At 53.0% G+C, this 26,261-nt stretch overlaps 7 protein-coding genes across 7 annotated transcripts; 2 read left to right on the top strand and 5 right to left on the bottom strand.

Annotated features, from left to right (window-relative positions):
• Nucleotides 1–948: 948 nt before the first annotated feature.
• J4E93_000102 (uncharacterized protein) lies at nucleotides 949–3,880 on the top strand (the record flags this gene model as incomplete). The annotated part of the gene is made up of 7 exons (XM_049338065.1): nucleotides 949–1,082; nucleotides 1,137–1,771; nucleotides 1,818–2,355; nucleotides 2,405–2,879; nucleotides 2,930–3,475; nucleotides 3,525–3,671; nucleotides 3,719–3,880. 7 exons carry the CDS (start codon nucleotides 949–951, stop codon nucleotides 3,878–3,880), a joined length of 2,637 nt encoding a protein of 878 aa, XP_049203950.1.
• Nucleotides 3,881–5,203: 1,323 nt separating this feature from the next.
• Nucleotides 5,204–5,963, bottom strand: J4E93_000101 (uncharacterized protein; the record flags this gene model as incomplete). The annotated part of the gene is made up of 2 exons (XM_049338064.1): nucleotides 5,204–5,343; nucleotides 5,408–5,963. The coding sequence occupies 2 exons, from the start codon at nucleotides 5,961–5,963 to the stop codon at nucleotides 5,204–5,206; spliced, it is 696 nt and encodes a 231-aa protein (XP_049203949.1).
• A 558-nt stretch (nucleotides 5,964–6,521) lies between these two features.
• Nucleotides 6,522–8,625, bottom strand: J4E93_000100 (uncharacterized protein; the record flags this gene model as incomplete). The annotated part of the gene is made up of 3 exons (XM_049338063.1): nucleotides 6,522–8,287; nucleotides 8,340–8,544; nucleotides 8,596–8,625. The coding sequence occupies 3 exons, from the start codon at nucleotides 8,623–8,625 to the stop codon at nucleotides 6,522–6,524; spliced, it is 2,001 nt and encodes a 666-aa protein (XP_049203948.1).
• Nucleotides 8,626–10,929: 2,304 nt separating this feature from the next.
• J4E93_000099 (uncharacterized protein) lies at nucleotides 10,930–11,628 on the bottom strand (the record flags this gene model as incomplete). The annotated part of the gene is made up of 1 exon (XM_049338062.1): nucleotides 10,930–11,628. One exon carries the CDS (start codon nucleotides 11,626–11,628, stop codon nucleotides 10,930–10,932), a length of 699 nt encoding a protein of 232 aa, XP_049203947.1.
• Nucleotides 11,629–13,808: 2,180 nt separating this feature from the next.
• J4E93_000098 (uncharacterized protein) lies at nucleotides 13,809–16,359 on the bottom strand (the record flags this gene model as incomplete). The annotated part of the gene is made up of 2 exons (XM_049338061.1): nucleotides 13,809–14,109; nucleotides 14,219–16,359. The coding sequence occupies 2 exons, from the start codon at nucleotides 16,357–16,359 to the stop codon at nucleotides 13,809–13,811; spliced, it is 2,442 nt and encodes an 813-aa protein (XP_049203946.1).
• Nucleotides 16,360–16,658: 299 nt separating this feature from the next.
• On the bottom strand, nucleotides 16,659–19,154 carry J4E93_000097 (uncharacterized protein; the record flags this gene model as incomplete). The annotated part of the gene is made up of 1 exon (XM_049338060.1): nucleotides 16,659–19,154. One exon carries the CDS (start codon nucleotides 19,152–19,154, stop codon nucleotides 16,659–16,661), a length of 2,496 nt encoding a protein of 831 aa, XP_049203945.1.
• Nucleotides 19,155–24,415: 5,261 nt separating this feature from the next.
• Nucleotides 24,416–25,599, top strand: J4E93_000096 (uncharacterized protein; the record flags this gene model as incomplete). The annotated part of the gene is made up of 2 exons (XM_049338059.1): nucleotides 24,416–24,865; nucleotides 24,910–25,599. 2 exons carry the CDS (start codon nucleotides 24,416–24,418, stop codon nucleotides 25,597–25,599), a joined length of 1,140 nt encoding a protein of 379 aa, XP_049203944.1.
• Nucleotides 25,600–26,261: the final 662 nt, after the last annotated feature.

Below are 26,261 nucleotides of genomic sequence, written 5' to 3'. Positions count from 1 at the left end.
GGCTACCGGACGGCCTTTGGACTCGTCGAAGCCCCGCGAGATTGTCCCACGCAACAAGAGCTATTCGGTTGTCAATGTCGGTGGAGACGCCTCGACCCCGGTCGCAACAGCCACTTCGGTGATCAAGACGACGAAGACAGTCGAAGTCGTCGGACCGGCACAGACTGTCACCCAAGAAGTCACTGCGACTGTCGTCCAGCCTCAACCGGCGCCCGCGTCGACATCTAGCTGCAGCTCGAGCAGCGTGTTGAAGTCGTCATCGTCATCGTCAACACCCACACCAGTCTCGTCGACTCCCACGCCAATACCTACATCAACATCGTCTGTCCAGTCTACATCAACTCCTAGCCCATCGGTTCCTTCGCCAACATCAACTGCAACACCGACGATCTCGAGCCTGTCTTCCAGCAGCATCTCAACGCCAGTCGAGACGCCGAAGCCAATCTTTGTGACGGTCACGCTATCGCCAGACAATGGCCCCACGGAGTACTATGATGATGGCATGTGGCACACGCACTACCGCGTGAAGACGTTCGAAGCCGCTGCAGCTGTCACCGCGGCGCCATAGCTAGCTGCGTGATGTCTGCGGTCCAGACTTGTTTGGTGTTTTTGCTTTGGCGGCAGACTGGCTCAACCCGCCTGTTCCTTTCTCCCTGTGTTTTACGATATACGAATGATGGCCGGAAGCCAGCTTAGTACGGCGAGGAGTTATATTATGAAGATTAGACACGTCTGTGAGACGAATGCCGATGTACAAATAGATTAAATAATAGATGCATGCACAACCCCCAGTTTTGACGCGGCAGAGTGATGATGTGAAGGCTGATGACGCAGGTCGAAGGGGAGCTTGCATCCCTGCGTGCTTGGCGAACGGTTACACCCAAGGCGGCGGTGCGTATCCACGACGAGCTCTCCACACCCCCGGACGATCCGCCTCTCTCGCTCACAATGGCGTCGCCGCCCCCCGTAGAAGACCAGGCCCGGCTGCTCGAAGATGCCCTGGCCGTGGTGCGCCAGCAGACGATGCTCATGCGGCGCTGCCTCGAGACGCCGGGCAAGCTGATGGATGCGCTCAAGTGCAGGTACGCGCACTACCTACGTATAACATGTGTGTATGCTAATGACCCCCATGATAGCTCGACCCTCGTGTCCGAACTGCGCACCAGCAGCCTCGGCCCCAAGCAGTACTACGAGCTGTACATGGCCGTCTTCGATGCCCTGCGCCATCTCTCCGTCTACCTGCGCGAGAACCACCCCGTCAACCACCTCGCCGACCTCTACGAACTCGTCCAGTATGCAGGCAACATCATCCCCCGCCTGTACCTCATGGTCACCGTCGGCACCGTCTACATGGCCATTGAGGATGCGCCCGTCAAGGAGATCATGAAGGACATGATGGAGATGAGTCGCGGCGTCCAGCACCCCATCCGCGGCCTCTTCCTGCGCTACTATCTGGCCGGCCAGGCTCGCGACTGCCTTCCGTCGGGCGACAGCGAGGGGCCCGAGGGTAATCTCCAGGACTCCATCAGCTTCATCCTGACCAACTTCGTCGAGATGAACAAGCTGTGGGTGCGCCTGCAGCACCAGGGCCATTCCAGGGAGCGCGAGCAGCGGACCAAGGAGCGCCAGGAACTGCAGCTCCTCGTGGGCAGCAACCTGGTCCGGCTCAGCCAGCTGGTCGACTTGGACAACTACAAGAAGATCCTCAACCCGCTGCTGGAGCAGATTGTGCAATGTCGCGATGTTCTGGCCCAGGAATACCTCCTCGAGGGTATGTATCGGATTGGCGACCTCAGAATTTCACTAACACGCACTAGTTGTCACTCAGGTCTTCCCGGACGAATTCCACCTGCACACGCTCGACCAGTTCCTCTCCGCCGTCGCACGCCTAAATCCGCACGTAAATGTCAAAGCCATCGTAGTCGGCCTCATGGACCGACTGTCGTCGTATGCGCAAAGAGAAGCCGAGTCGGAAAGCCCAGAGCAGCGCAAGAAGACGGAAGAGGAGTCAATAGCACAACTCATGGAGCAAATGCGGATAGCGAAGGAAAAGAAGGCCGCCGAGCCCGAATCAGCGCCAGCACAGCAGAACGGAGACGCAGAGGAACCCTCAGAGGCGCAACCAAGCACCGAAGAAGATTCCGAAGAGGCATCGAAACCAGCGGAAACCTCCGCCGAGAACGAGGAGACCCCAGCGACCGAGACAGATGGCGATATCGAGAAGAGGCGCGGCATACCGAACAACGTCAAGCTATTCGAGATCTTCCATGAGCAGGTGCAGACGCTGGTCAAGATGCAGCGGCTACCAATACAAGACACGATTGGACTATTGGTTTCGCTGGCAAATCTTGCCTTGTACGTTCCAGCACACTTTCTGATATGGCGGCGATACTAATATGCCCAGGAACATCTACCCTGAAAGACTTGATTACATCGATCAAGTCCTGACGTTTGCGAATCAAAAGGTTGCCGAATACGCCAACAGCGCCGACCTGCACTCGCAAGCAACTCAAAGCCAGATCCTCAGCCTCCTCCTTTCGCCGATCAAGACCTACATCTCTCTCTTTACCGCGCTCGCATTACCCAACTTCATCCCTCTGCTACATTCACAGCCATACCCGACTCGGAGAGCCGTTGCCGGCGAAGTCGCAAGAAGTCTGATGCGGAATCAGACCTACATCGCATCCGTGGAGAACCTCGAGAGTGTGCTCGAGATCTTGAAGGTTCTCATTCGGGAAGGCATCCAGCAGGCGCAGGGATACCCAGGAGGACCGATCCAAAGACGAGCACAGGAGACGGAAGAGACGATAGAAGAGCAAGGATGGCTCGCGCGGATAGTACACCTTATTCGCGGCAAGGACAACGATACCCAATTCAAGGTGAGTTCAATCAACATGCAGACCATAGTACGTACTAACAACTCCCAAAGCTCCTCCAAGCCGCACGCAAGTCCTTCGCCGAAGGCAACGAGCGCGTCAAGTACACCTCCCCCGCCATTATCACAGCATCACTCAAGCTCGCACGGCAATACAAGAAGCGCGAACACTTCGAAGACAACTGGCAATCACAATCATCCGCTCTCTACAAGTTCATGCACAGCACATTGTCGACACTCTACACGCGCGTTACCGGCTCCGCAGACCTATCCCTCCGCCTCTTCATCGCCTGTGGTCAAGTCGCAGACCAGAACGGCTTTGAGGAGGTCGCATACGAGTTCTTCGCGCAGGCGTTCACGATATACGAGGAGGCAATCAGCGACTCAAGAGCACAGTTCCAGGCTGTATGCGTCATTGCGAGTGGCCTACATACAACGAGGAATTTCGGCAAAGAGAATTACGATACCCTGATTACGAAGTGCGCGTTACATGGAAGCAAACTGCTCAAGAAGCCTGATCAGTGTCGCGCAGTATACCTCGCAAGTCACCTGTGGTGGGCGACTGAGATCAGGGCATTGGGCGAGGAGGACCCGAAGAACGTGAGTAGACCCAACCAGACTTTCAAGAAACCAGTATTGACTAGTACAGCTCTACCGCGACGGCAAGCGAGTGCTCGAGTGCTTACAGCGTGCTCTCCGTGTGGCCGACGCATGCATGGATGCCGCGGTCTCAGTCGAGCTATTTGTTGAAATCCTGAACAGATACGTCTACTACTTTGACCAAGAGAACGATGCTGTAAGTTCCCATCTTCCAAACACCGAAATGTTTCTAACAATTACTAGGTCACGACGAAATACCTCAACGGTCTCATCGAGCTCATTCACTCCAACCTACAATCCAACGAAAACGCCTCTTCGCTCGAGAACCCAAGGAAACACTTCCAGCGCACCCTGGATTACATAGCGAGTCGAGAATACGAGGGTGTGGTAACAGCGGCAAAGTAATGTTAGTGGGAAAAGGAGATGCGGCGCCTGTTTTGAGTTGGAAGTCCTTGTACGACTAGATGGACATGGATATTGCACGCTCGTATACCAAGTACATAGTATGGGAAAATGGAGAATGCTAATGAAGCCGAACATGTTGTACCATAGCACGCATGTGCCAAGCGTCTTCATAACCACTTGCGAGCAATATGGTGATGACCACCATCGCGACTATGCGCAGCATCTGCCAATGCGCTAACATGTATTCAAACTATCTCTACCCCTTTCTACTTCATCTCTTTGTCACTCTGGGGACTCGGTCTCTTCTCCAAAAATCATGAGAATCCGCATCATGGAGTTGCTCGGTGCCATCATTGCCTCAAAACACAACCAACAAATTCTATGGCTTTTCCTGATCCGCCCAATGTTACTCTTGTATGATCAGCAACTACCCTAGAAGAGGAAAAATTGTCTTTGCTTCTTCTCTCCAAAAACTGCGACTACTATTCATGTTGGTCGCTGTCGACTTTGTACACCAGATACTATCCCGAAACGAATTTCGTAAGATTGGATGTTTCTGGCTGTGGTCGCGATTGCTGTGCATTGATTGAAGCTGTGGTTCAAAAAACGAAAGCAACCATGGACATCGGTTCTGGGCTCTTGGTGGTCTGGCTTTACCAGAAAACAGTCTTACAGTAATTCACGGACTGCTAGGAGGCTTGGCTGGAGTACCAAAGATGCCATCTCCGCTTTCATGGCTAGGAAGTCCTCCACATTTTACCATTTCATCTTCATCACGAAAAACTACTCGATGACGACGTATGTGTTCCGCCGGTATTCCTCCAACTTACAGCAAAGGAAGCAATATGAATTCCCTTCTCCGTGTGGACTTCAGCCTCTGCATCACAAATGGTATTCAAGTGGATCGATACTGTGCTTTCAGGCTTTCTCAAAACTCTCGACAACCAGCTACATGGGCCTTCCTGTGGCTCTTTGTTATTTCAGTAGCGTCTACAAGATTGCCTATATATTACCGCCATGTATGAAAGTGGGAAAAACGAAGGACGTGTCGCTATAGTGCTGTGGGGCGCATCGAGAAATGTATAAATTCGGATCTGGCTTTCTGGTTCTTTCGCATCAATTCCAACCCTTCTTCTTCTCAAGAAAACAACAATCATCAAGGCCATGGGAATGTGTCTAGGTCTCTCCATTCAAAATAAGCGTGGAACCTTACGATGTCGTACATTGGTCTCATAATCGGGGCACGATGAAACTCAGACTGCTACATAGATTTATTCAAAAGCTTATACGAAGCTGATATGTCCTTCTGCAAGACTCACAGCCTTAGGCCATCGTCATATCAGGGAGCGCTCCCTTGTAAAATTCGCTACGGCCTTCAAAGTCGAAATCCAACCCTACACATCCAAACTCCACCATCTTCTTGTCGAAGTTCTGGTACGTATACTCAATGAACATGTCAATACCTGCATCAAAGTCAGCGCCAATACATCTCAACCCAACTTCTTCATCAAAGTGAAAAGAACTCACCACACCCGGCACCCCCAGCGGTCCAAATCTCCGCGCCATCAAACCACCCCTCACCAACAACCCACCTACGATCCACCCACTCCGTTCCCGGAAACATCTTCTGCGCCATTCCCAACATGACCCTGTTGGTAGTAGCCTTCTTCCCCTCCAACACGCCACTCCTAGCCAGCCACATACCGCCCGTGCACGTGGTAAGAATGACTTTCGTCTGCTTACTCGCCTCTTTCAGAAACACTAGACTGTCTTCATGGACAGTCGCGGGGTTCGGGCCACCGAGAAGCAGGATATCGAGGTCGCGCGGGGCGGTTGCGTAGGTGTGCGTGGGACGCACGTACATGTCTGGGGTTACTTGGGCGGGGTCCATGGTGGAGGATATGTAGAGGAACGACATGGGGATGGCGTGGGGGGCCATGGATGCAAACTGTGGGTTCATGGCTATGATCAGGTTGATGGTTTGGGGCGTGAGGTTGCCGAGTAGGTCGAGGCCGGCGAGATCTGTCATTTGCGTTCCCTCGTATAGGACGCCGACACGGATGGGAGTTCGGATGGAAGACATTGTTGCGAAATTGTAGACTTTGGGTTGGAGCTGAAATGCGTGGTACTGTTTGGTAGTTCAGAAAGCTGCTCATTGCCTTTGGATCTATTTTATACAATTCAATTCAAACGCACCGGATGAACGCTCAGCTTCCGTTCCGTTACAGTGTCAAACAAATATCTACACACGTTCGATTCCTAAGACGTCTGCAGGTCATGCTTAGCATCACGAGCGAATGGTGGCATGAAGAATGTTGCTGCCTGAAATATCGGGTGAAGACAAAGAGCCGGAGCGGATATGTGGAATACGCCGTGCCGTTAGGCAACCAGCATGAGAAGTTCAATTTGATAACACTAAACGCCTAAGATACTTGTATAGGAAATGCTCAGGATTGAGTTGTAAGTACGTACAATAAGGGAAGCGTCCAAAGAGTGGGACGATATGTGGACCAATGTGCGCGTAGCGTACCATAGGTACAACATGCTACAGAGGCTGGTCAAAACAAGAATGTATGATGGACAAGCCATTAGAGATTAAGGAAAATCGTGAGTTCGTGGGTCTTGCTCATAGAGACGATTCCTATCTGGGCGGTGCCTCTGAGCTGAAGCGACGGAATTCCTCCCTTGCGAGTTCCTTCTCTCGCACTTCGGAGCTTGTTGCGCTGCTATTATCGTTACTGTACTTTGAACTTGTCTGTCGTGTAAGATCGCAAGAAGCGGGAGTCTTAGGTTCGTCCGATCCTGCGACTGAGCTGGCACGTGTTCGCTGGAGTGATGCGTCTCGGATGCGCGTAGAATCACCGCTCATATGGTTCAGCAGTGAGATAATTTCCAGACTAGGAGTTCTAGTCGGACCAGTTCGGTGGGGTGGTATTGATGACTCGACAGGCTTTTGGATAGGAAGTTCGGGTATCTCCTCAATAGCTGGTGTTCTTGCACCCTGAGAATTGGCGCTATTTGCGCGGCTGCGGATAACCTCTGTCTGCGGGAAACTAACGCGCTTCCTAGTCTTTCGGGATGGCGAGCCACTTCCACTTTTAGACTGCATAGTTGGCGTGTAAACCGGTACTGGCGTTTTGCGTTGAGATCTTGGAGGTGGGGTCGAAGGGTTGGCTCTACGTCTCTCACTGTTCGACTCCAACCTGGCCAAAGCGTCGGTAACCGCATCGCCTACATCGAACTCATTCAATTGGTGATGTTCAAGCTCGTATGTCTGCTGTTGCGGGGTGCCCCGACGCGATGGTGGATTTGTATGCTCGAGAACGGAACTTGCTCCGGGCGGTGGTGTGGAAGCTGGCAATGGCCATTCAGCAGGCAGTTCTGGGACTGGCGGCACATTGATATCGGGGCGCGAAGCTTTGTCGTTTAGTGTTGTCTTAGATGAGGTTGCGAAAGAAATGGTAGTGTGACGGCTTCTTGATGAGTCGCCCGAGAGACGCTTGACCTTCCAGCTACCTGTCTTGTCGTCTACTTCTAGAGTCGAATGAGGGTATTGTAGTGAATCAGCCAGTGTCTGGGTGTCTTCGAACACGGAAGACTGGTATCTGTGTAGTGTTTGACTTGAGTCGTTCTGGTGAGCCATTGGGTGGGCCAGAGTGGGCGGGGGTATGGAAAGATTCTTCTCGTTTTCGTCGTGCAAGTCAACGCGGCTCCTGGAGTAGTCACCTGACTTCCTGGCTCCATTTGGCACGTAGAAACGTAAGTCGACGCGAACCACGGCAAACATGATGATGACAAGGATCTCGGTGACAAAATTGAAGCAGTAGAAGCTTCCCTTGGTCAGGTACCACGGCAGCTCGATGATCTCGCGCTGTACATCAACCAATGGGGTTCCTGGAATCCAGGCCAGAACGCAGCGGAAGATCTGTCCGATGGAGAGAACAGACACCGAGATGAGGAGGATAACGATGTTGTACCTCAGTCGACCAGCGCCAAACTTCTCGACTTCTGTCCTTGGAACGAGGAGCGAGATGCCGACTAGGATAGCTGGCGCAAAGCAGAATATCGTAAAGTATGTCTGCGCGAGGACGAACAGGTCATGGAAAGCAGTGAGCTTGCTTTGGTCGCGCGTGAAGAACTGCCAGATCTGACTTATGATGAGCATAAGTAGAGTGGCTACCAATAGAACCAGTCCGCCTCGGTGAAAGATGCGGTACCCAGTTGACCATCCTAGGCGTGCATGCTGGGAACGGACAATACGTTGGACGAAGAACCAGTTGACTCCGTACAAGATGATGGTACCGATGTAAACGAAGATGTTGGCCACGATGGCGAGACCGATGTTCCTAGGATAATTGGCCCATGCTATCCGCAAGGACATGGTGATAATGCGAATCTTGCATAGACCTGCAATGTGTTAGCCGTGTGCATACTAGTCAATGGGGTGGAAAGCACATACCGAGTATAGCGCCATTGAAGATGAACTTGTGCCCGCGATGCTTGTTACCCTTGAAGATCTTGATGTGGATAACACCAAAGATCAGGTAGAGTATGAGAAAGACGATAGCGAGAGGAACGTCAGGCACAATGGCAGGGGTTCCACCCAGGCCGGCGTTGAGAGGCGCATATGGAGGGCCTCGACTGGCTTGCCCAGAAGCTCCAGACTGATCATGGTTAGTTGTGCATAGGACGAGGCTGGAATTGACATCACTCACTGGAGGTCCTTGGGTTCCTTGCTGCGACATGTTTGCCCGTTTGATGTTGGACGTATGAAACGTTTGCTGCAGAGGAGGTTGGAGAGAACCAAAAAGCTCTAACTGGGAGGCGGGAACGAGGTGGTGTATATCAGGTTCTACTGCCACGCGACTGATGCAGTCTAAACGGTAGTATGCATCGCTTAGAGCAGAGCAGCGGCTGACCCAGATAAGCAAACTAGATGACGACTATGCAATAACCATACCATATGCAATCCAATTGGATGGACGGTCGTTCCATACGACGTGCCCGGCCTATCCGCAGCCGTGCCTAGATGTGGAAGCACAACGCCTCACTGGATTGGGGCTACCGGCTTCTGCGGTGAGTGGATACCTACCGCACCCGTGGTACGCGAGCGATCTTTCCGCAGATCTAACGTTTTCTATTCTCAACGCATAGTATGCTTTTTCTCAATCAGTCTCCTTTCTGCGGTGTATAGGTGCACTTGCATCTTAAGAATGTACAATCTATTTTGCATGACCTAGAACACTGCCTACGTTGTGCCGCAATCAACTGTGCCTCAATAAAGCGCCCTCATGTTGACGTTATCGACGGCTGACGGTAGTACCGGGTCTCCTCAGTGATGCCGGGGATCAGCACAACGCTGTTGCTGAGTGGACGGTCGGCGAAAACGTCAAACGAGCTCCGACCCAGATGAACTCAAACCGGGACAGGGCACTGTCTTGGGCACGGTGCTGAATGATGCGTCCATCGGGGGTTTTTGCAGAACAAAGGCCGACCTGCTTTTGTCCCGAAATAGACGTCGCATGTGAAAGCCTAGAGGAGGCTGAGAGATAGAGTGTCGCACTTGCATAAAGGAGCGAATTGAGAGAGTGTCAGGCTAGGGAAAAGGAGCAGTTGAGGTTGAGAATGGATATCTTGAGGTGTGGTGTGGCGGATGGCAGCTACCCCAGATTTTCGGAACGGTGAAACTGATCGGAATGATGCTGGAGCTCGACGTTGCGTGTGTCCAACCACAACGTTCAGCACGTCCTAATCTCGGCCAATGCTTCCTCCAAACCCCGTCGTAGTTTTCGCAATCTCGTAGCCTTCGCAATGCCGCCTAAGACTAAACAACGCGCGGTCAAGCCCGGCGGTACCAAGTCCACGAAAGCCATCCCACAGCCCTTCACCGCAGCCCCGGCCGAGCTCGAGAACCTCCTGTCCACCTTCGACCGCTCGCTCGTTTACATAACACATGTCGATGTGCATCCAGCCTGGTTCAAGCGGCGTATATTCGGTGTTCCCGTCCTCCTAAACACGGCCATAACCGCGCTCGTACTATGGCGCCTGTACGTCATCGGGCCTCACTACTGGGCCATCCTCATGTCCGTCATGGGTAACCACAACGAGACCACCATATACTGGGCAGGCACGTCTTGGGCAACTCTACTATGGAGGGTAGGAAAGCGCATGGCAATGTTTATGCTCGACTTCCTACTTTTCCGGTTCGTGGCGCTCTGGCCGTTCACCTTCTTCATTGAGCAGCCAGGCAATCCAGTGAGCTGGCGGTGGAATGTGGGCTTCAGGGACGAGGAGGTCTATGTGAGGGTCAGCAGAGGATGGGGAGCCAAGGACCTACTTGGGGAGGCTGAAGGTGGAAGTGGGCGTGCAGGCGCGGATAATCCCTTCTTCAAGACCAGAGTTCTGCCCGCGGTTGACAAGACAAGGTTGAGGGAGAAGACGGGATATCTGTTGATGGATTCAGACTTCGACCTGGACTTCTTTGGCATGGTTGCCGCGCACCAACTGCTCGATCGCAAAGACATCACACTCGACCACCTCCGCAAATGCGTATTCGTCTACGTCGGCGACCCTGAAGCAGAGAACGGACAATGGGCTGTTTGGGAATGCGCGAAGCTTGACGAAGGCTCTGAAACCGAAGCGAGGGACAAGGTCATACAATTCAAGGACCGGCTCACAGCTATGGGCAAGGAGAGCTTGTTCTTCAAATGGGTTGAGCTCATCCAATACGAAAGCAATGCTCCGGGTGGCTTCACCCAAGAGCGACAGATTGCTGCTGCCGAGAAGGTGAAGAAGATGTTCGAGGACGAGGGAGTGGACTTTGAGGTGTTTGAAAAGGAAATTGGTGGTATGGATGGAATGGCAAGTGCATAGGCTGGACCTAATGTCGAGTTTCAGGATAGACAAAAAGGAAGCATGATTGGGGTCCGCGAACGCGTTTACAAGATACCCAACTCTATACATTTCGAAAATTTACATGTCGCTCGTAAAGTCATGCCTACGTAGCATAAAAGGATATACATAATTCGTCTTGGACTCTCGGCTCAACTTCAGCCTCTGCTCCTCAGCATCTTGCCCAATGATCCACCTAGGATCTTGACCTCCTTGCTTCTCGATCTCGGTGTTGGACTCGCATGCCTCGATTCCCGTGTCTTGGACTCTATGGGAGAAGTTTCCCTGCGCCTCCGTACAGCAGTGCCCTTGGCCTCTGCGCTGCTGGAGGAGTTGAGCGTGTCGCTGCGCTTCCGAAGACGGCGGGTAGGACTCGATGAGGAGGTGGCTTGAGGATGTGAGTGGGGCTGAGAAGTAGCGTGTGGAGATACGGATGCCGATGTCGTTCTGCGTCTGCGCTTCTCCTCGGTATGTTTGGACTCTGGTATCCGCGCCGCTGTAGGGCTAGGAGTGCGTGTCCGTTCTTGTTCCCGTTGTTGATGTTCTTGAGTTTGTCTTTCCTGCTCGGCAATGACACTTCTCCTTTCCATATCTTCCAATTCATCGATGGATACCTGCACCACCTTCTTCACTGGTGCAGTCTCTTCTCGGCGTCTTCTCACGGGCACGTCGCTTCTCGACGCAGCATATGCATCTAGAAGTTTCTCGACCTCTTTGCGATTCGCATCCGTGCTGGCTAGACGGACAACTTCCAAGACGAGGAGGAAAGCGATAATGTAGCCGACGAAGAAGCCGGTCCTGGCCCAGAACTCTGGGTTGATCAGAAAGGACAAGAGTTTGATTGTGGCGAGAAACATTTTGGCGTTTTGAGGACTGGTCTTGCGTTGAATGTGGAAATGACCGAAAGATCGTAGTGCAGGAGCCAGCCAGATAGTGAAGTCGGACAGGAACGAGGGGCGGCGACAAAGAATGAGCGATGGCAAGCCTTCCGACCCCAAATTACGGCGTAAATACGGCGTCGTCGTCAACAAGAAGAGAATGTACTGTGTGCGGCCCGCGCTCGAAAGATAAGAATGTTGTTACACCGCACCGTCCGCAAGTTGTTAGACCTGCTTCACGTTGCTTTTACCTCCCTCGCGCAGCAGCGAGCCCCTCCACCTTTTAACGTCCTGTCAAGCCCCCACAGAGGGCGGCATACTGAGACACTTCGAGCCCACAAGGTACGCGTCCCAGGTGTTCCGCCCCTAAACCTTGCGAACGACACCCCAGAACCGGAAAACTATTAATGGTTGGAGGATTGGATGGGCGGCGCTTGAAACCAATCAGTATGTTTCAGCTGGGGTGATGCAAGGGTGTCTGAGTTAGCAGGTGTTTGAAGTCCGCGACACCATGCCGGATGCAGACGTGAACTTGTCTAGAAGCGAGGAGCGCGCGCCAATGGGCTGGGGTAGCGGCGCGATTGTGTATCAGTACCCAGATGACGGTTCGCGTTGGGCGCTCGTCATCGGAGTCTGGCCGAGGAATCTACAAACAGTGGCTTGCGTAGGTTTTGAGTTGAGGGGCATGCAAAGTTTGGAGAGTGGAAGCCAACAACGACACGTGCTGTGAGGTCGCCCCGCTGCTACCTAGGTACCTAGGTAGCCTTTCGGCATCGCTGATACATCCAACGACAGCTGTATTGCGTACTGCATGACGAGCGCTCTAGTAGATCGCAAACTCTCTCTGGTCACAAAAATGCAACGATATGCTGTCTCGCGACTACCCCAGAACTTATTCCTCGTTGTTCCTTGCCTACGTTGTTCGTTTCCGCGCATCATCGATCAATCGTCAATTACATGATAGCACAATCGAAGTTTAGACACCGTCAGCAGGCACAGGGCAAGATCGAATTATACTCACCCATTTCCGCTTCCCAGGTTGCTCAATTTACTCTTTTGGCCTCTCTGCTATTGCCTTGCGTTGCTTGATCTCGTCCTGTAACGCAGCTTTCAAGGTAACGTTTTCTGCATCAATAATCTAAGATTTCTTCTCCAGCTCGTTCATTCGCTTTTAGCCTTTAAAGAACACATTCGTTATGTCTGTTGTAAGTTGCACGCCCACTGACGTGTTAGCGAAAATATCGCCGTTCTGCACAAGCTCCGTCTACAGCGAAAGTTCATGAGCCCATTTCGAGAGAAGCATCCTAATGATCCTGAAAGCCGACTCCTGTGTAATGTCATGCTTCTCAATTATAGCACTGCTGTTCACCATAGCGCCCCAGCACCCCGGCGATGCGATCACTTCCCTCGCCCGAATCCTCTAATCCCAGCCAGAAGCCAGAACCTGTCATGCATGGACATGGTACAGCCCTCGGCTTCGACGACACGATCGGACCAGAAATAGAGATATTGTTCGAGATCGCCGACTTTCTCCCCCAAAACAAGCACCGCATCGCAGGTGTCATACATCCATATCCCATACAGGAACGCCGTTTAACAGGAACCTCGCGACTGAACCTCAGCCTGTTGTAGTCCATATGTGGGAGCATTTTTACTCTTATGTGACCATGGTCTCGACCATATGCAATGCGTTGCCGGATGGTCCTCCAACTATCAACGCTCAACAGCGAGAACAGGCTTTCAAAGAATGAGACAATCCTGTTGTATGGAAAGACGTACTGGACAAAGCCTCCGACTACGCGCGCTACACTGGGGTAGGCGACTCGAGTAGAGCCATTGTCAGGTCATCGTTGAGTAAGCATCAGGCTTCACCTTTGAAGTTGAGTCTGGAGCTTAGAGACTCGGTCACAAAAGCATGTTGAAGCCAAAGCATGAGGTAAGCGATAAATTTCTTCTTATGCAATGATCTAGGATCTGTCGATGAACTGACACGACCCTTGCCACTATACGCGATATCCAAGACGCTATCATAACAATACAATCGTGGCGTATCCAACTCCTGTTTCAAACATGCGGCCCTAATAGACAAGACGCCTTCGCTGAATCAATGCGACAAAAGGAAAGTAATGAATGACCGTGACAAAAGCAACTCCTTGCCGTCACCTGCCCCCAGGCAGAATCTCGTCTTCGAACATGCTGTGATCCCAGCCCTTCTCCTCCATAAGTTTGGCCGCCTCGTCGCTAATCCAGTGGCTTTCCTTCATGGTGCTCCCAGCTCGGATAGTCTGACTGGCACTGTACCTAACGGCCTGCGCCTCTTCGAAACCAAAGAATAAACTCCAGATTGTGGCGGCAATCCAAGAAAAAAAGGACGATATTGGTACCCACCAGCCTTGGACAAAGGTCCGATATATGAGTGTGGGTATGACAAAGGGGAACTTGGGAGCCTTCATGTTGACGCTGAATGGGTGTGGCGACGAGTAAGCATACATTGGCTGGCAGTACATCTCGCTGTGAGACTAGTCAGTAACGTCCCTAGACACGAAGGGGCAGATCAGATGCAACATACCAAGCAATCTCTTCACTTATCCACCAAGTGAAAAGGACTATCATGAAGATACTCAAGCCTGTGAGCCCGCCCCACACTCTCCCCCAACTATTCGACGTCTGCCGTAGAGTCTTCAACCGTTGCTCCCAGAACAAACTTTTCCACCATCTCAACATGGAAAAGTTCTTGACATGGTCGTCTATCGCGCAAGGACACGCACGACTCACCACTTTGACTTTTTCGCCATTCTCGCCCTCTTCTACGTGCTCGACTTGGTCTTCGACGCGCTTCATGCCGCGGCTTGCATCGCGGATGCTGGTCCGCGCTGCGCGAAGGCGGTCGTTCATGCGGTGGAGATGTAACAGTTCTTGCTGTCGCTGGCGCTCTGCCTCGTTACGAGGAGTCTCGGTCGGTAGCTGAAGGCCTTGAAGAGTGTCTTCGTCTATTTGGCTTTCACCTGACGGGGCGATGAGATCTTCGAGGGAGTTGATGGTCGAATCGCCGAAGTCGGCTGATGGCCGTCTGCCTTGAGATTTGGCTTCGTCCACGAGAGCCTGCAATGCAGACTTTGGAAGTTGAGGGCGAACAGGCTCTATGGGTATGGCTTCGGATGGCTCTTCGGCCTTCTCCGACGGTTTCTGCTTGCGCGGACTGCCTTTCTTGGGTGAAAGTGAACGCAATCTCGACGTCACAGCAGGTCTTTGTACAGTACGCGGGCCTGGTGTATCGACCCAAGCACCAGTCACCACTGGCGTCTTTGGGTTGAGGGCAGGTCGCTCTTTGGGCATTGGTGTAGCTTCCACGTGCTCGGTACTTGCCGCAGCTTCCTTGGATTCAGTGTGCTCTTGCCGTACGGTCGAGGTCGCTGCTGCCGCATCGGGAGCCTCGGCAGAGACAGACGTCTCCTCCACAGAGGCGGGTTTGCTTTCAGATTGCGTAGTCTCGGTCAGCGCAGTCTGCGGTGCGCTGTCGAGCGGTGCCGGGGGTGCTGATTCCGGTCTGGATGGTGCTGCCTGTCTCGGGCTTGGTGTGTTGGAGACTCTCGCGAGCCGCCGCAGTAGATCCTGTGAGTCTTCCCTTCGGTTCGGTATGCGTCTCGGAGGGACAGGCTGTGCCGTGGCAACTACTTCGCGATCCACTGCCGCTATGTTCTCAGCACTCTTGTACATAGCAACCGGCGGATCTTCCATGCCGATGCCTGTGACCGGCTGCGCCTTCCCAATAGACTGCCACGAATGAGTCCGCGTGCGCAGCCTCCGCTTCGGCGAAGGAGCTGGCTGCGTCACCTGCTCTGTTATCCTCGCGCTGCTATCTACAGTGTCCACAGTCCGTATAGAAGACGTCCGCGGACGCGATTGCTCTGGCGAGCCTTGGCGCATTCTCTCCAGCCGGGCAGTGGCTGCCTGCTCCTGGACACTCTCATTCTCTCTCTGCCGTATATCGTCTAACACAGTGTTCCGTGGTATGTAAGGCGTGGATGCGATCATAGAGGCCTCGTTCAGCTCGAAAGTAAGGTCCCACTCTTGCGACTGGTCGTTGCGTGGTGTGCCCTTGTGCGAGAGCGGGCTGTCTTCGACTGAGCGACGCGGCACGTTTGCATGTGCTTCATCGTAGTGGTCGTGTATGGTGTCGTCGGCTGGCGCGGGTGTTTGCTGCTGCTCTTCCTCATACGTGATGGTGCGCATCCAGTTCCGGTTGCTCCTGCTCTTCCTCCCCCATGTAGCTGGCGCGTGTATCGCCGGGTCGCTCCTCGCGCTCCCGGTGCTGCTGGGCGGGCTCTCGAATTTGACATGGCCATCCGCCCCAGCTACCGCGTTGTTCCTCTCCAGGTTGTCCAGAGTCAGCCCGACGCGTGGATGGGTTCGTGCCTTCCGAAAAGCCTGCGGTTTGCCGCCCAGCGCCTGGCTTAGCCGCCGCTCGTCACGCGCATTCTGGATCATGCGCTTCTCGAACTCGTCCTCGGCGTCGTTTTCGAGATCGCTCAGCGCAGACCCGACGGAAGCTGCATCCTGCACGTCTTCCTGGGCGTATCTCTGCTCGTCCATTGCTGCGCTTCCATTGGCGCTGCGGGTGCTGGTGGGCCGTTGGAGGTGGGCGTAGCGGGTGTTGATAACGTTGGCCGACGGCGGGGGAAGAGCTTGGAGGGGCTGGCGCGTCGTCATTTCCGGGCAGCCGTCCTGTCGTGATGGTGCATAGTAGTCTGAGCTGCGCAGAAGCTGAATCTATGCGTGGCTAAGTTATGTTGCGGTGGGCTTGCAGCGGTAAGCGCATTGGCTTGTGCAGTTGTTGTCAACTCGACGCGTCCCGACTTTCACTAGGAACGTGCACCCACGATCGCTGCAGGGATCTTATCGTCTATCTTGCCCAGATGAGCATGCTTTAGCCGACTCGACGTAGTTTCATCATATTCAACACTCGTCATTAGGCATTACTACATTATGCTTCGTATCATCGTGCAGCCCTATGGCTCCTGGTCGTCTATGGCTGCGCATCTCTTCTTCACCATCTCCAAATCAGTATTGCCCTGCTCGTCCCTCCATGCACGCAGTACCTCCTCACGCATCACCCTCCGTGGCGCTCGCTTGCCAGTAAACAGCTCGAACTGGGCGAATGCCTGCTCGGGGATAAAGTCTAGACCGTCCATGTACGTCCATAGCTTCTTTGGCGCGTCTCGCACTTGCTGCGACAGTGGTGTATTGAGCGTCTTGTATGCCGTCTCCATCACGACACCGCCAGTCGGACTCTCCATCCACTGTGGAGGTAGCGTAAATTGCGCTGCTGGACCGCCGTCTATCGGATCCGTAGGTATACATGAAATGATGATAGTAGGTTCTCGGAGATGCTCTGGCCAGCCCTCATCGCGCGATTTCAATATCGTCAAGTTCGGCCGCATCTGTCGCATCTTCCGTGAGCTGGCTTGGCCCACTGAGCTAGAGGCAAGGCGTGAGAAGTGCTCTACGAGACTCTCGGCTCGCTTGTAGGTCCGGTTGAAAATAGCGATATTCATTACACCCAATTGCAACAGCGCGTACACAGCTGCCCGCGCCATACCGCCAGCCCCAATAATGAGTCCGCACGTTGACGGCCGTACCGCGTTAGCTGGAGAAAGACCCCGTCGTACGCAGGACCGGATCCCAATCCATTCGGTATTGTCTCCATAGAGAGCTTGGACAGGCCCAGACTGGTTGCGCTCATGGAAGAGTTCTAGATCGCTCGGAATGCTGCCATCGTCCTTCCTCCGACGTACAGGTATCACCGTGTTGACAGCGCCAATCGCTCGGGCATGTTGACTCAGCGAGTCTACCAGCGCCATTACCTCCATCTTGAAGGGTTGTATGACAATGGACCCACCGAAGTTCGGCTTGCGTACAAGCTCCTGGAGACGGTTCACAGTCGGGCTCTCGATGCGACTGAAGATGTGTGGCATCCCGCAAGCATTGTACGCTGCATTGTGCATCGCTGGCGATACGCTGTATCCTAGGCGCACACCAATGATGTACATTTGCATCGGGTCGAATGTGAATGAATTGTAGAGGGCTTGTGTCACTTCTTTAGCAGTAAGCCAAGAATCGCGTGGGTACTGTGCTGTTGACGCGGTATCGTCAGCCTCGTCCCTTTTGGAGGCCGCAACGACAGGCGTAAAATGTTGGTTGAAGCATACGGAGCGCCGGCCAGCTCGTCCTGTATTGTAACAAATCAAAGGGATCTGGGCATCCTGCGCTGCCATTCGACGACTAAAGCTGCGAACCGAGACATCGTCATCGATAGAATGAGCTGGCCGAGTAAATCGAACGACGGAGCACCCAACACGTACGGCTTTTTCGTACTGTGTCACCCAAGAATGATCGTCCCACGGCTTGTTGGCATGCAGATGTCCGATCATCTTGGTGGTACCACGAGAGTTGATCACGTCCGCAAGCGCGCCAGGGTCCAGCGACAAGTCGACGGTCGCGTACTCAGGTACCAGGCGCAGACCATGATGTATGTATTCCAGATAGAGTGCTCGGCTGCCATCCGAGGTAGAAGTAGGCAGCACATGGTATATGATGGGTACCACTGTGCTTCTGCGTACTTTCGAAACACAAGCGCTAACATTGTCCATGAGAGTGGCCATGGGACGTTGTTGACTCAAATCAAGGATGACCTCAAAGGCGTCAGCGCCAACTTCTAGGCTTTGAACGTCGGCGTCTGGAGCAAGTATGTCTTGCAGCGATACCTGCACGGCACATGTATATTTCCGAAGCTCGGTTGCTACATCGGACAGCGGATATCCAGGTTCTAGTGGTGGAATGGACGCCCCAACTGACTCATCCGGAAGCTCGGGAGTCGTTATAAGCGACAAGTACTTAAGGAAAGTTCTCTGCGCCCTCTTCAATGTGAGAAATGCCGGAGCCATGGTCTGATCATCGGACGTGTCAACGTTCCCGGCTTTGGCTTCGGATATGTTATAAAACTCGTAATTAGAGCAGCGCCGCAGCATGGGTGCGGTAAAGGCGAACATGTCATTGAGTCTCTGCATGTCAGGCCGGCCCAGGTAGCTGTGCAGGCTGGGAAGATCGCGCAGTACATGTACTACCGGATGTGTCCGACCGAAGTCTTGTAGCAAGATTTGCCCATTCCGCTCCAGAGAAACGCCATTGCAGACAAGTATCGCGTCGTGGTCATGCTCATGAAAAAGACTTCTTGCCAGTTCTTCTTGTCGCAAGTTATAGTTGGCCGCACCGAATTGCTTGCGGTATTTGGCAGTAGAAAAGCCCGTCGTGTCTTGGAACATGTCATCAATATCGACGACGCGCCTCCGGCAAGCCATCGAGGCAATGACAGCCAGGGTGGACTTGCCAGTTCCTGGCATTCCGAGAAGCACGATGGAGGCATCCTTCTTGAATGTGCGGCGGCGATAACTCGCAGGAGCGGTGGGGGTGGGGGCAGCGAGAGGAGTGGAGCGGGTACCGAACATTGCGGAGGCTGTCGCTGGTCAGTATGCGACCGATCAAGGTACGGGTTATTTTCCTACACATGTCGCCCACACTGAGCTTCCGCCTCTGACGGGATCCACCAGTCCTGGATGGAGCGGCCTCCCCTGGAATTGGCCTATTGTGCCGGCGGTAGAAGTCACTGGTGGCTCCATCGTCCTCGCCCAAGGACGCAAAGACGCGTTTCCCTACCACCACAGACGCCATAGTCGAGCCCTTCGGGATGCGCAAGACTTGGTTCAAGCACCCCTTGGCCTCTGGATCCGCTATCTGGTATTCGCGAAGTGTGCTGTAGTTCCTTTAGTTCCAGGGACAAAGGGTAAGGTGCGCCGTATATTGCTGAGCCGGGTGTGTTTGCGACCTCTATGAATATGCATGGTAAGGCCGTAAACACACAAAGAACCCCAGTCAGCCTGGAGAGTACGGGAAGAGGTTGTAAGAGGGACAACGATTACATTTACGCGACGCCATGTCGCGATGGTGGTTGGGTACTGGCGCAGGCTGCGTGTGTGCGACGAGCACTCGCACACTGCAAGTTCCGGATAAGCTATCTTCCCCCTCTTTTGCGCCTTCCCGACTTCGCCTGAACACGCGACAACTTTGCACTCCCTTAACGTGCCTTGAGGGCGTACGAGCAAGATATCCCGCGGATCAATTATCACTCACACATGATAGATCCCCGGCCTTGCAGCTGATGAGCTCCGCGGCGCTGGTGGACAGTTCAAACGGTGGGTTGGCGGCGCCTGTCACCGAGCTTTGCCGCGTTTACTCATAATACCGCAGAAAACAAATTCGCGAACCATGCGAAGACGTCATTGGCAATCCTGTCACCCGAGATTAGTTTCGGTACCTGCTCACTTGCTGTCTTTTCGTCCGAATAAGGCTCATGCCTGCCCAATCCCAGGCAAAGCGCCGTTCCGCACCCCAGCCGGAGGAGAAGCCTGCCAAACGAACCCGAGTATCACGAGCATGTGACCAGTGCCGTGTCGCCCGTGAGAAGTGCGACGGAGTACAGCCAACGTGCTCCACTTGCTCGGGAACGTCGCGAGAATGCTCGTACACCGCAAATCCTAAGAAAAGAGGTATCCAACCTGGCTATATTCGCACTCTTGAGCTAGCACTTGCCTATCTGTTCCAGCGAGACTCCGAGAATGAACATTCTCTCCATGAGAAGCTGGCGCAAGAAGGAGCGTCTTCGCTACTATTGGGTCGTGGTGACTCGAAAGAGGCAAACAAGCTGCACAGACGATGGCGAAAAGCGAAATTTTACACCGATGTGGATAAGCTACTATCTGGAGGAGAGCCTTCGCGTCATGAACAATCGACTGGAATCTCACCTCATACCAGTGATGACGATTCTGGCGCAGACGAGTCTGTAGCTGCACATGCTAGCCATACCCAGGATCGCAGCGCATATCTACGAGAGCATATCGAGCATGCAAATCTCGATCAGCTTATGGCAGCATCATCTGAACCAATAGTGGGAGATAGCTGGAAGCTTATAGAGGTCTACTTCACCAACGTACAATCCTGGCTTCCAATTTGCGAGAAGCACGACATCTTAAAGACTGCCTACGACCACCCTGTGCAGGGCATTCCAAGCGTATCTGATCAGCCTGGATCTGGCTTGTTCGCTGAACTATGGAGCGTGCTGGCGGTAGGATCACTTTACGGCACAGCCATGACATGCAATTCGTTGGATTCTTCATCAGCAAAGCCCGGAAAACTATACGAGCACGCCAAGTCGCTCATACCCAGTGAACTGGATCGCTTCGACATTGGCCACATCAAAGCACTTCTCAATTTGGTTGTCTTTAACATGTTGCGAATACATACTGGAGATGCCTGGTTGCTTGTTGGATCTGCCTCAAGGGTCCTGGAAAGTGTAGACCAGGCGACGCTGACGAGTAATCCAAGAGGCAAGCATGTTTATTTTGGGTGCTTTCTGCTCGATAGCATGCTAGCACTTCAACTCAAACGGCGCCCGCATTTCCGAAGAAGCGACTTGGTGCACCTTGGAACCATTGATGAAGACGGCCTGGAAGAGTGGCAACCATGGTCTGGCTTTCAGGATCCCTCACACGCAGGAAGGCGAGCCCCATTACTCTCTCTCAGCATTTTCAACAGTCTTGTCGACCTTGTCGATGTACTCATTACCATCGAAGATACAACAACAAAGTATCTTTACCAAGATGCGGTTCAGCATCTCGATAGATGGAGAGCGCTGATGCCTATGAAGTTAGCTCATATATGTTCCGACCATACTTTCGCTATCTTGACACCACCGGTCGCCTTACTGTTAACGACATATCATTGCGCCTCTTTCGCATGCACTCCGTCCGATAGAAGCCTCCACCAGCTGTTGGATGTGCTAGACCATTGCTTCGAACAGGCTTCTTCTCAATGCCTACCACCAGCAATCCGGTGTCTGATAGACGTCGTCAATAGGCATGCAGCTCGCCTTGTCATACATGACGTATACCACATGCGGCTACAAAGACTACAGGAAAAGGTCATAACTTATTTTGAAGTGCCGAATCATTTGCAAGTGTCGGAGAGCTCGGTCATACCTTACAGACAGCACATAAGCGATGCCAATATAGCGACTCCAGATCCGGGGCAGTCGATGTATTCAGTCACACGTCCTATAGCTCAGCCAGTGGCATCCTCTCAACTTGCGCTGCATTCAGGCTCTACTCCGACTCAATTCGATCCTCGCTGTCCAGAGCCAACCAGCGATCTGGAGAGCTTTTTCGACGAATTGGCGTCCCTAGACAGCACAACTAGATCGGATTCCCAACCACAGTTCATGCAGAACCTAGGATTCGGTCCAGAAGCGAGCATGGCCGACTTGTTCAGCGAGTACACACCCATGCAGTCTTCAAATTTCATCCCTCGCGACGACCCCGCGCCGACACATTTGGATCAATACAACTTCTACGATGCCAGCTGAGCCCAGCTGTTCAGCTGCGCGGTCAGACTGCCACAGATTTCGATCATCCGTCCTCAATTTCGTCTTGCTTTCGACCACTCGATGTCGAACATATATAGCATGTAGCGAGATTCATACGACCTCTGGACTGTATGCCGTAGATGGACGTAGAAGTATGATCTACTCATCTAAGTCTTCGCACCCGAAATATTCTTCCAAGAAATATCAGGCTGCACCATAATTCCCAGGCTAGTATGACGAAGCGATTCATAGCGACAAACTTCGCAGCCAATCTCAAGTCTGATATCGCCACGACGCTTGGAAGAACGAAGATACGTTGTGGTATCCAACAACAGCACTGGGCAGGATGCCTCCCGGCCTGTGGATTTATCCAACGGCGAGGATACGAGATCGCCCCGGGATGGCTGCCGCTGAGTAGGAGACGTTCCTACGTTTCGGGTTTACGAAGTGGTTGTTCTGGGGAGGCTCAATGTGTTATGCTCAGGCCACCGAAGCTGCACAGCCAAGCAGTCGAATTTCGAAACAGGAGGCTACGGACCATTTAGTCTTCCGACAAACCGAGCTTTTGAACAAGCTGCTGACAACAATTGGCATATATATAATTCTCGTCTGGGTCAATTTTCAGCTAGACGAATGTTTGGACATCTCGTTAGTACATCAGAGAGAGGCGCAGCGCGAACGGAGCAATGCCCTACTCGAGTATGAGTCGATACAGCGCAGACCAACAAAATAGGAGGCTTATCGCATCGTATAATGCAGTCGCAAGTTTGCGCTGTACTGCAACTCTAGCTAGACATGCTAAGAGTCGCCTTGTCCTAAAGTAAGACTTGCCGGCAGCACAGTCCACGATGCCTAGAAAAAGTGGTACGGAGGTCCGCGCCATCAGCTTATGCGAGCTAACCTACCACTCCTCAGATCAGGGTCCTAACTATACAAATTCGTATGGGTACCTGAATCTACCGCTAGGGCTCGATGTTCAGGGCAAATGGACAGGGGTCTGTATAGACGAGTACGGAGTCGCTTGGAACAACGACACGACATTGGTGTGAGATGCGTCCCGGTAGCGCGTAACAGTGTTATTCGTGATCTTCGGTTAAAGTGCATACTCCGGGCTTGGAGGAGGGTGCAGGGTCATCGGTGAAAACTTGCCGTGAGGCCCTTTGTTGTTGTAACATACGGGGCAACGTCGGTTTGATTAGAAATGGATTTGTATTACTTAGAAAGACGATTAAGGGAGAGATTTCGAGATCGATGTCGTCATGCATTGTTACTTGAATCTTGGTGATACCTTGGGGTGACGCTTGGCTATGACTTTCACGGTTGCGCGGGAGGTTTAATTCACACTGTCGACGCGTGTTGCTTGTCAAAGCATGCGACTATGCCACCAGCACCGGCTTCAGCCTGTTGGACAGTGGCGGGTTGAGAAAATAACAAACAAGGCTGCGTGAAGAGACGCGCAATGGTTCCTTAGCCACATGGCGTGCCCGCCCGATCTGCTGTAGGAATATTCGATGCTTGCATCGTATGCCCAAGAAACGGAGTTAGGTACGCGCCCCAGACCTTCGAGACGAGCTCGATTGGGTCATGGTGTCGTCTGCCAAGCTACTGGCGCATGCTTACCCCACACTTTCCGGATCGAGCGGCGCGTGCTTGTTGCACTTCACCTCAGCCCAGCGTCCTGGATCTAAAAACAACGCGGACTCTCTGAATTGATTTCTGACAGCCAGCCTACTGGTCTTGAACCAGGAAGTTACAAGCACTACTGTAAAAGAGCGGCCGCTATGGGCACCGTTGTTGACAGAAACCTCCAAAGAGCAAGAGCTTGTGGAAAATGAATACACACGGGTGATCAACAGCCTCAATGTCGCTATTACATGCCACCCAAGTGCATGCGGAGAACGCTAGCCGCTTGTTGGTCGTATCTATGTACGGCTTCAGCTGTGTCATAGCTCCACTTGTGCGATGACTTGGCAAACTCTTTCCCGTTGTCACTGGGCAACATCGCGAGCTACAAGCTTCGCCCTGGAAGACCGTGCTACGAAAGGAGGCCTTATTGGCCAGCATGGGGTGCGGAAAGAACTGGCCGGTGGCGTTTGTTCGAGATGTGCTTGGAAGAGCAAATGCCAACCTTACTGAGGCCCGGCGGAACAATTGGTCTGTGGCTATGTGCATGGGTGGCATAGTACTTATTGTCCAGCTTCCCCTCTTGTTGTGTACCATCTGGACAATCATCCGCCTCATACCACCTCCTTTAGTGATATCCTAGTATCATCAGGTCGGCCTGTCATCAACATGCTCAAGCAACTCTCCGTCCTCGCCCTTGCGGGCTTCGCACTTGCTCAGAACGAGACTGTCCCTGATCTCGCTGCCGCCTTGAACTCCACCGACGAGCTCTCCACCCTCCAGTCGGTCATTCCCGCAGGTGTACTTGAATCTTTGGCTGGTCTCACCAATATCACCATTCTCGCACCCTCCAACAGCGCTTTCGGAAAGATCGACAATGAGACACTTTCCAGTCTCACGTCCAACGAGGGCCTCCTCACCGCCCTGCTACAGTACCACGTACTCAACGGTACATTCAGGTCGACCGACATCACCAACACCAGCACCTTCGTTCCTACAGCGTTGACAAACCCAATGTTCACCAATGTCACTGGAGGTCAGGTCGTCGAGGCAATTGCCATGGATGACAGCGTGATGTTCTACAGTGGTCTGCTCGCCAACTCAACTGTTACGACAGCCGTATGTGCTCTTCTCTTTGTCTTTTGCTTAACTAACAACCGCAGGATGTTAACTTCACTGGTGGTGTGATCCACATCATCGATAGTGTCCTGACTCTACCTGAGAACACTGCCGACACCCTTTCTGCCGCCGACCTTGTTGCCCTGCGCGGAGCCATCAACGCGACCGAGTTGTTTGACACCGTCAACAACACTCCGAACATTACCATCTTCGCACCCAACAACGAGGCTTTCCAGAACATTGGCTCTGCTCTCGGCAACTTAAGCACTGAGGACGCTACCAGCATTCTTACCTACCACGTCATCGCCGGCACCATTGGCTACTCTTCTACCCTCGAGAACGGTACCAATCTCACCACTGCCAATGGCGAGCAACTTACCATCACTATTGGTGAGGGCGGTATCTTCGTGAACAACGCTCGTGTCGTCGCTTCGGACATCCTCATTGCCAACGGTGTTGTCCACGTCATCGACGAGGTTCTCAACCCCTCCAACGCGACCATTGCCGACCCAACCTCTGACGAGGGAGAGCCAGCATTCGAGGGCGCAACTCCTGTCTCTGATGTTCCCTTCACCAGTGGCCAACCCACACCCACCACCAGCATCGGCGAGGACGCTAGCGATGCTGCTGACCCCACCAGCACTCCTTCCAACACCGACAACGCTGCCCCCAGGCAGACTGGTGCCATTGGCATGAGTGCGCTGCTCGGCGCTGCTGCCGTTTACTTCTTGTAAGCGTATACAAGTTCGCAAATTGTGTAAGGCCTCGCCGTGTGAATGATATCCAGAGGGGTTTTCTTGTAAGGGACGATCGTTGTGGAGTAATGTAATATACCTCAGCGAATTATTCGCTCATCCAGTCACGTTATTAGACATGAAATCGAGATTCAATTTTACTCTCCGAAGTTAGATGCAGAAGTGTGGCAGTTCGCGCATCCGAACTCCAAGTGTTCGCGTAGGTGACTCGAGGTATATTGCGTAAGTCTTCCTTGTTGGCTAGTGATCTTCGTTGCCGACAATCGGTGCTCGCGTCATAATGGATGAATCCTCGAGACATCGGTCTCTATAGCACTACGCGACGGCGTTTGAATTCAACTCCCATAGCTCGATGTCACCGCATCATGTCTGCTCGAAATTAATAGCTCCATGTGACTGCGTATCAGGTCGGCAGACTTACCCGGTGGCACACCACCCGCACGGCTTATTTGAGATAATGACGTTGTGCAATACATCGCGCACAACGGATGATGGCATCTGGTGCACAAATCTCTATGCTGCTAAGCACAACACGCCTCAGTCCGACCGAAAAGCAAAGCGAAAACGGCAATGCCAGATTCCGCGTGTCTTTGAGCAAGACCTCTCTTTAACACATGTCAACAGAGAGCCTCGCGCGCAAA

The sequence above is a fragment of the Alternaria ventricosa genome, assembly GCF_023758065.1.
Source record: "Alternaria ventricosa strain BMP 2768 chromosome Unknown scaffold_1, whole genome shotgun sequence".
Classification (NCBI taxonomy): Eukaryota; Fungi; Ascomycota; class Dothideomycetes; order Pleosporales; family Pleosporaceae; genus Alternaria; species Alternaria ventricosa.
The sequence above is the reverse complement of the archived record's forward strand: the minus strand, read 5'-3'. Positions and strand labels throughout refer to the sequence as shown.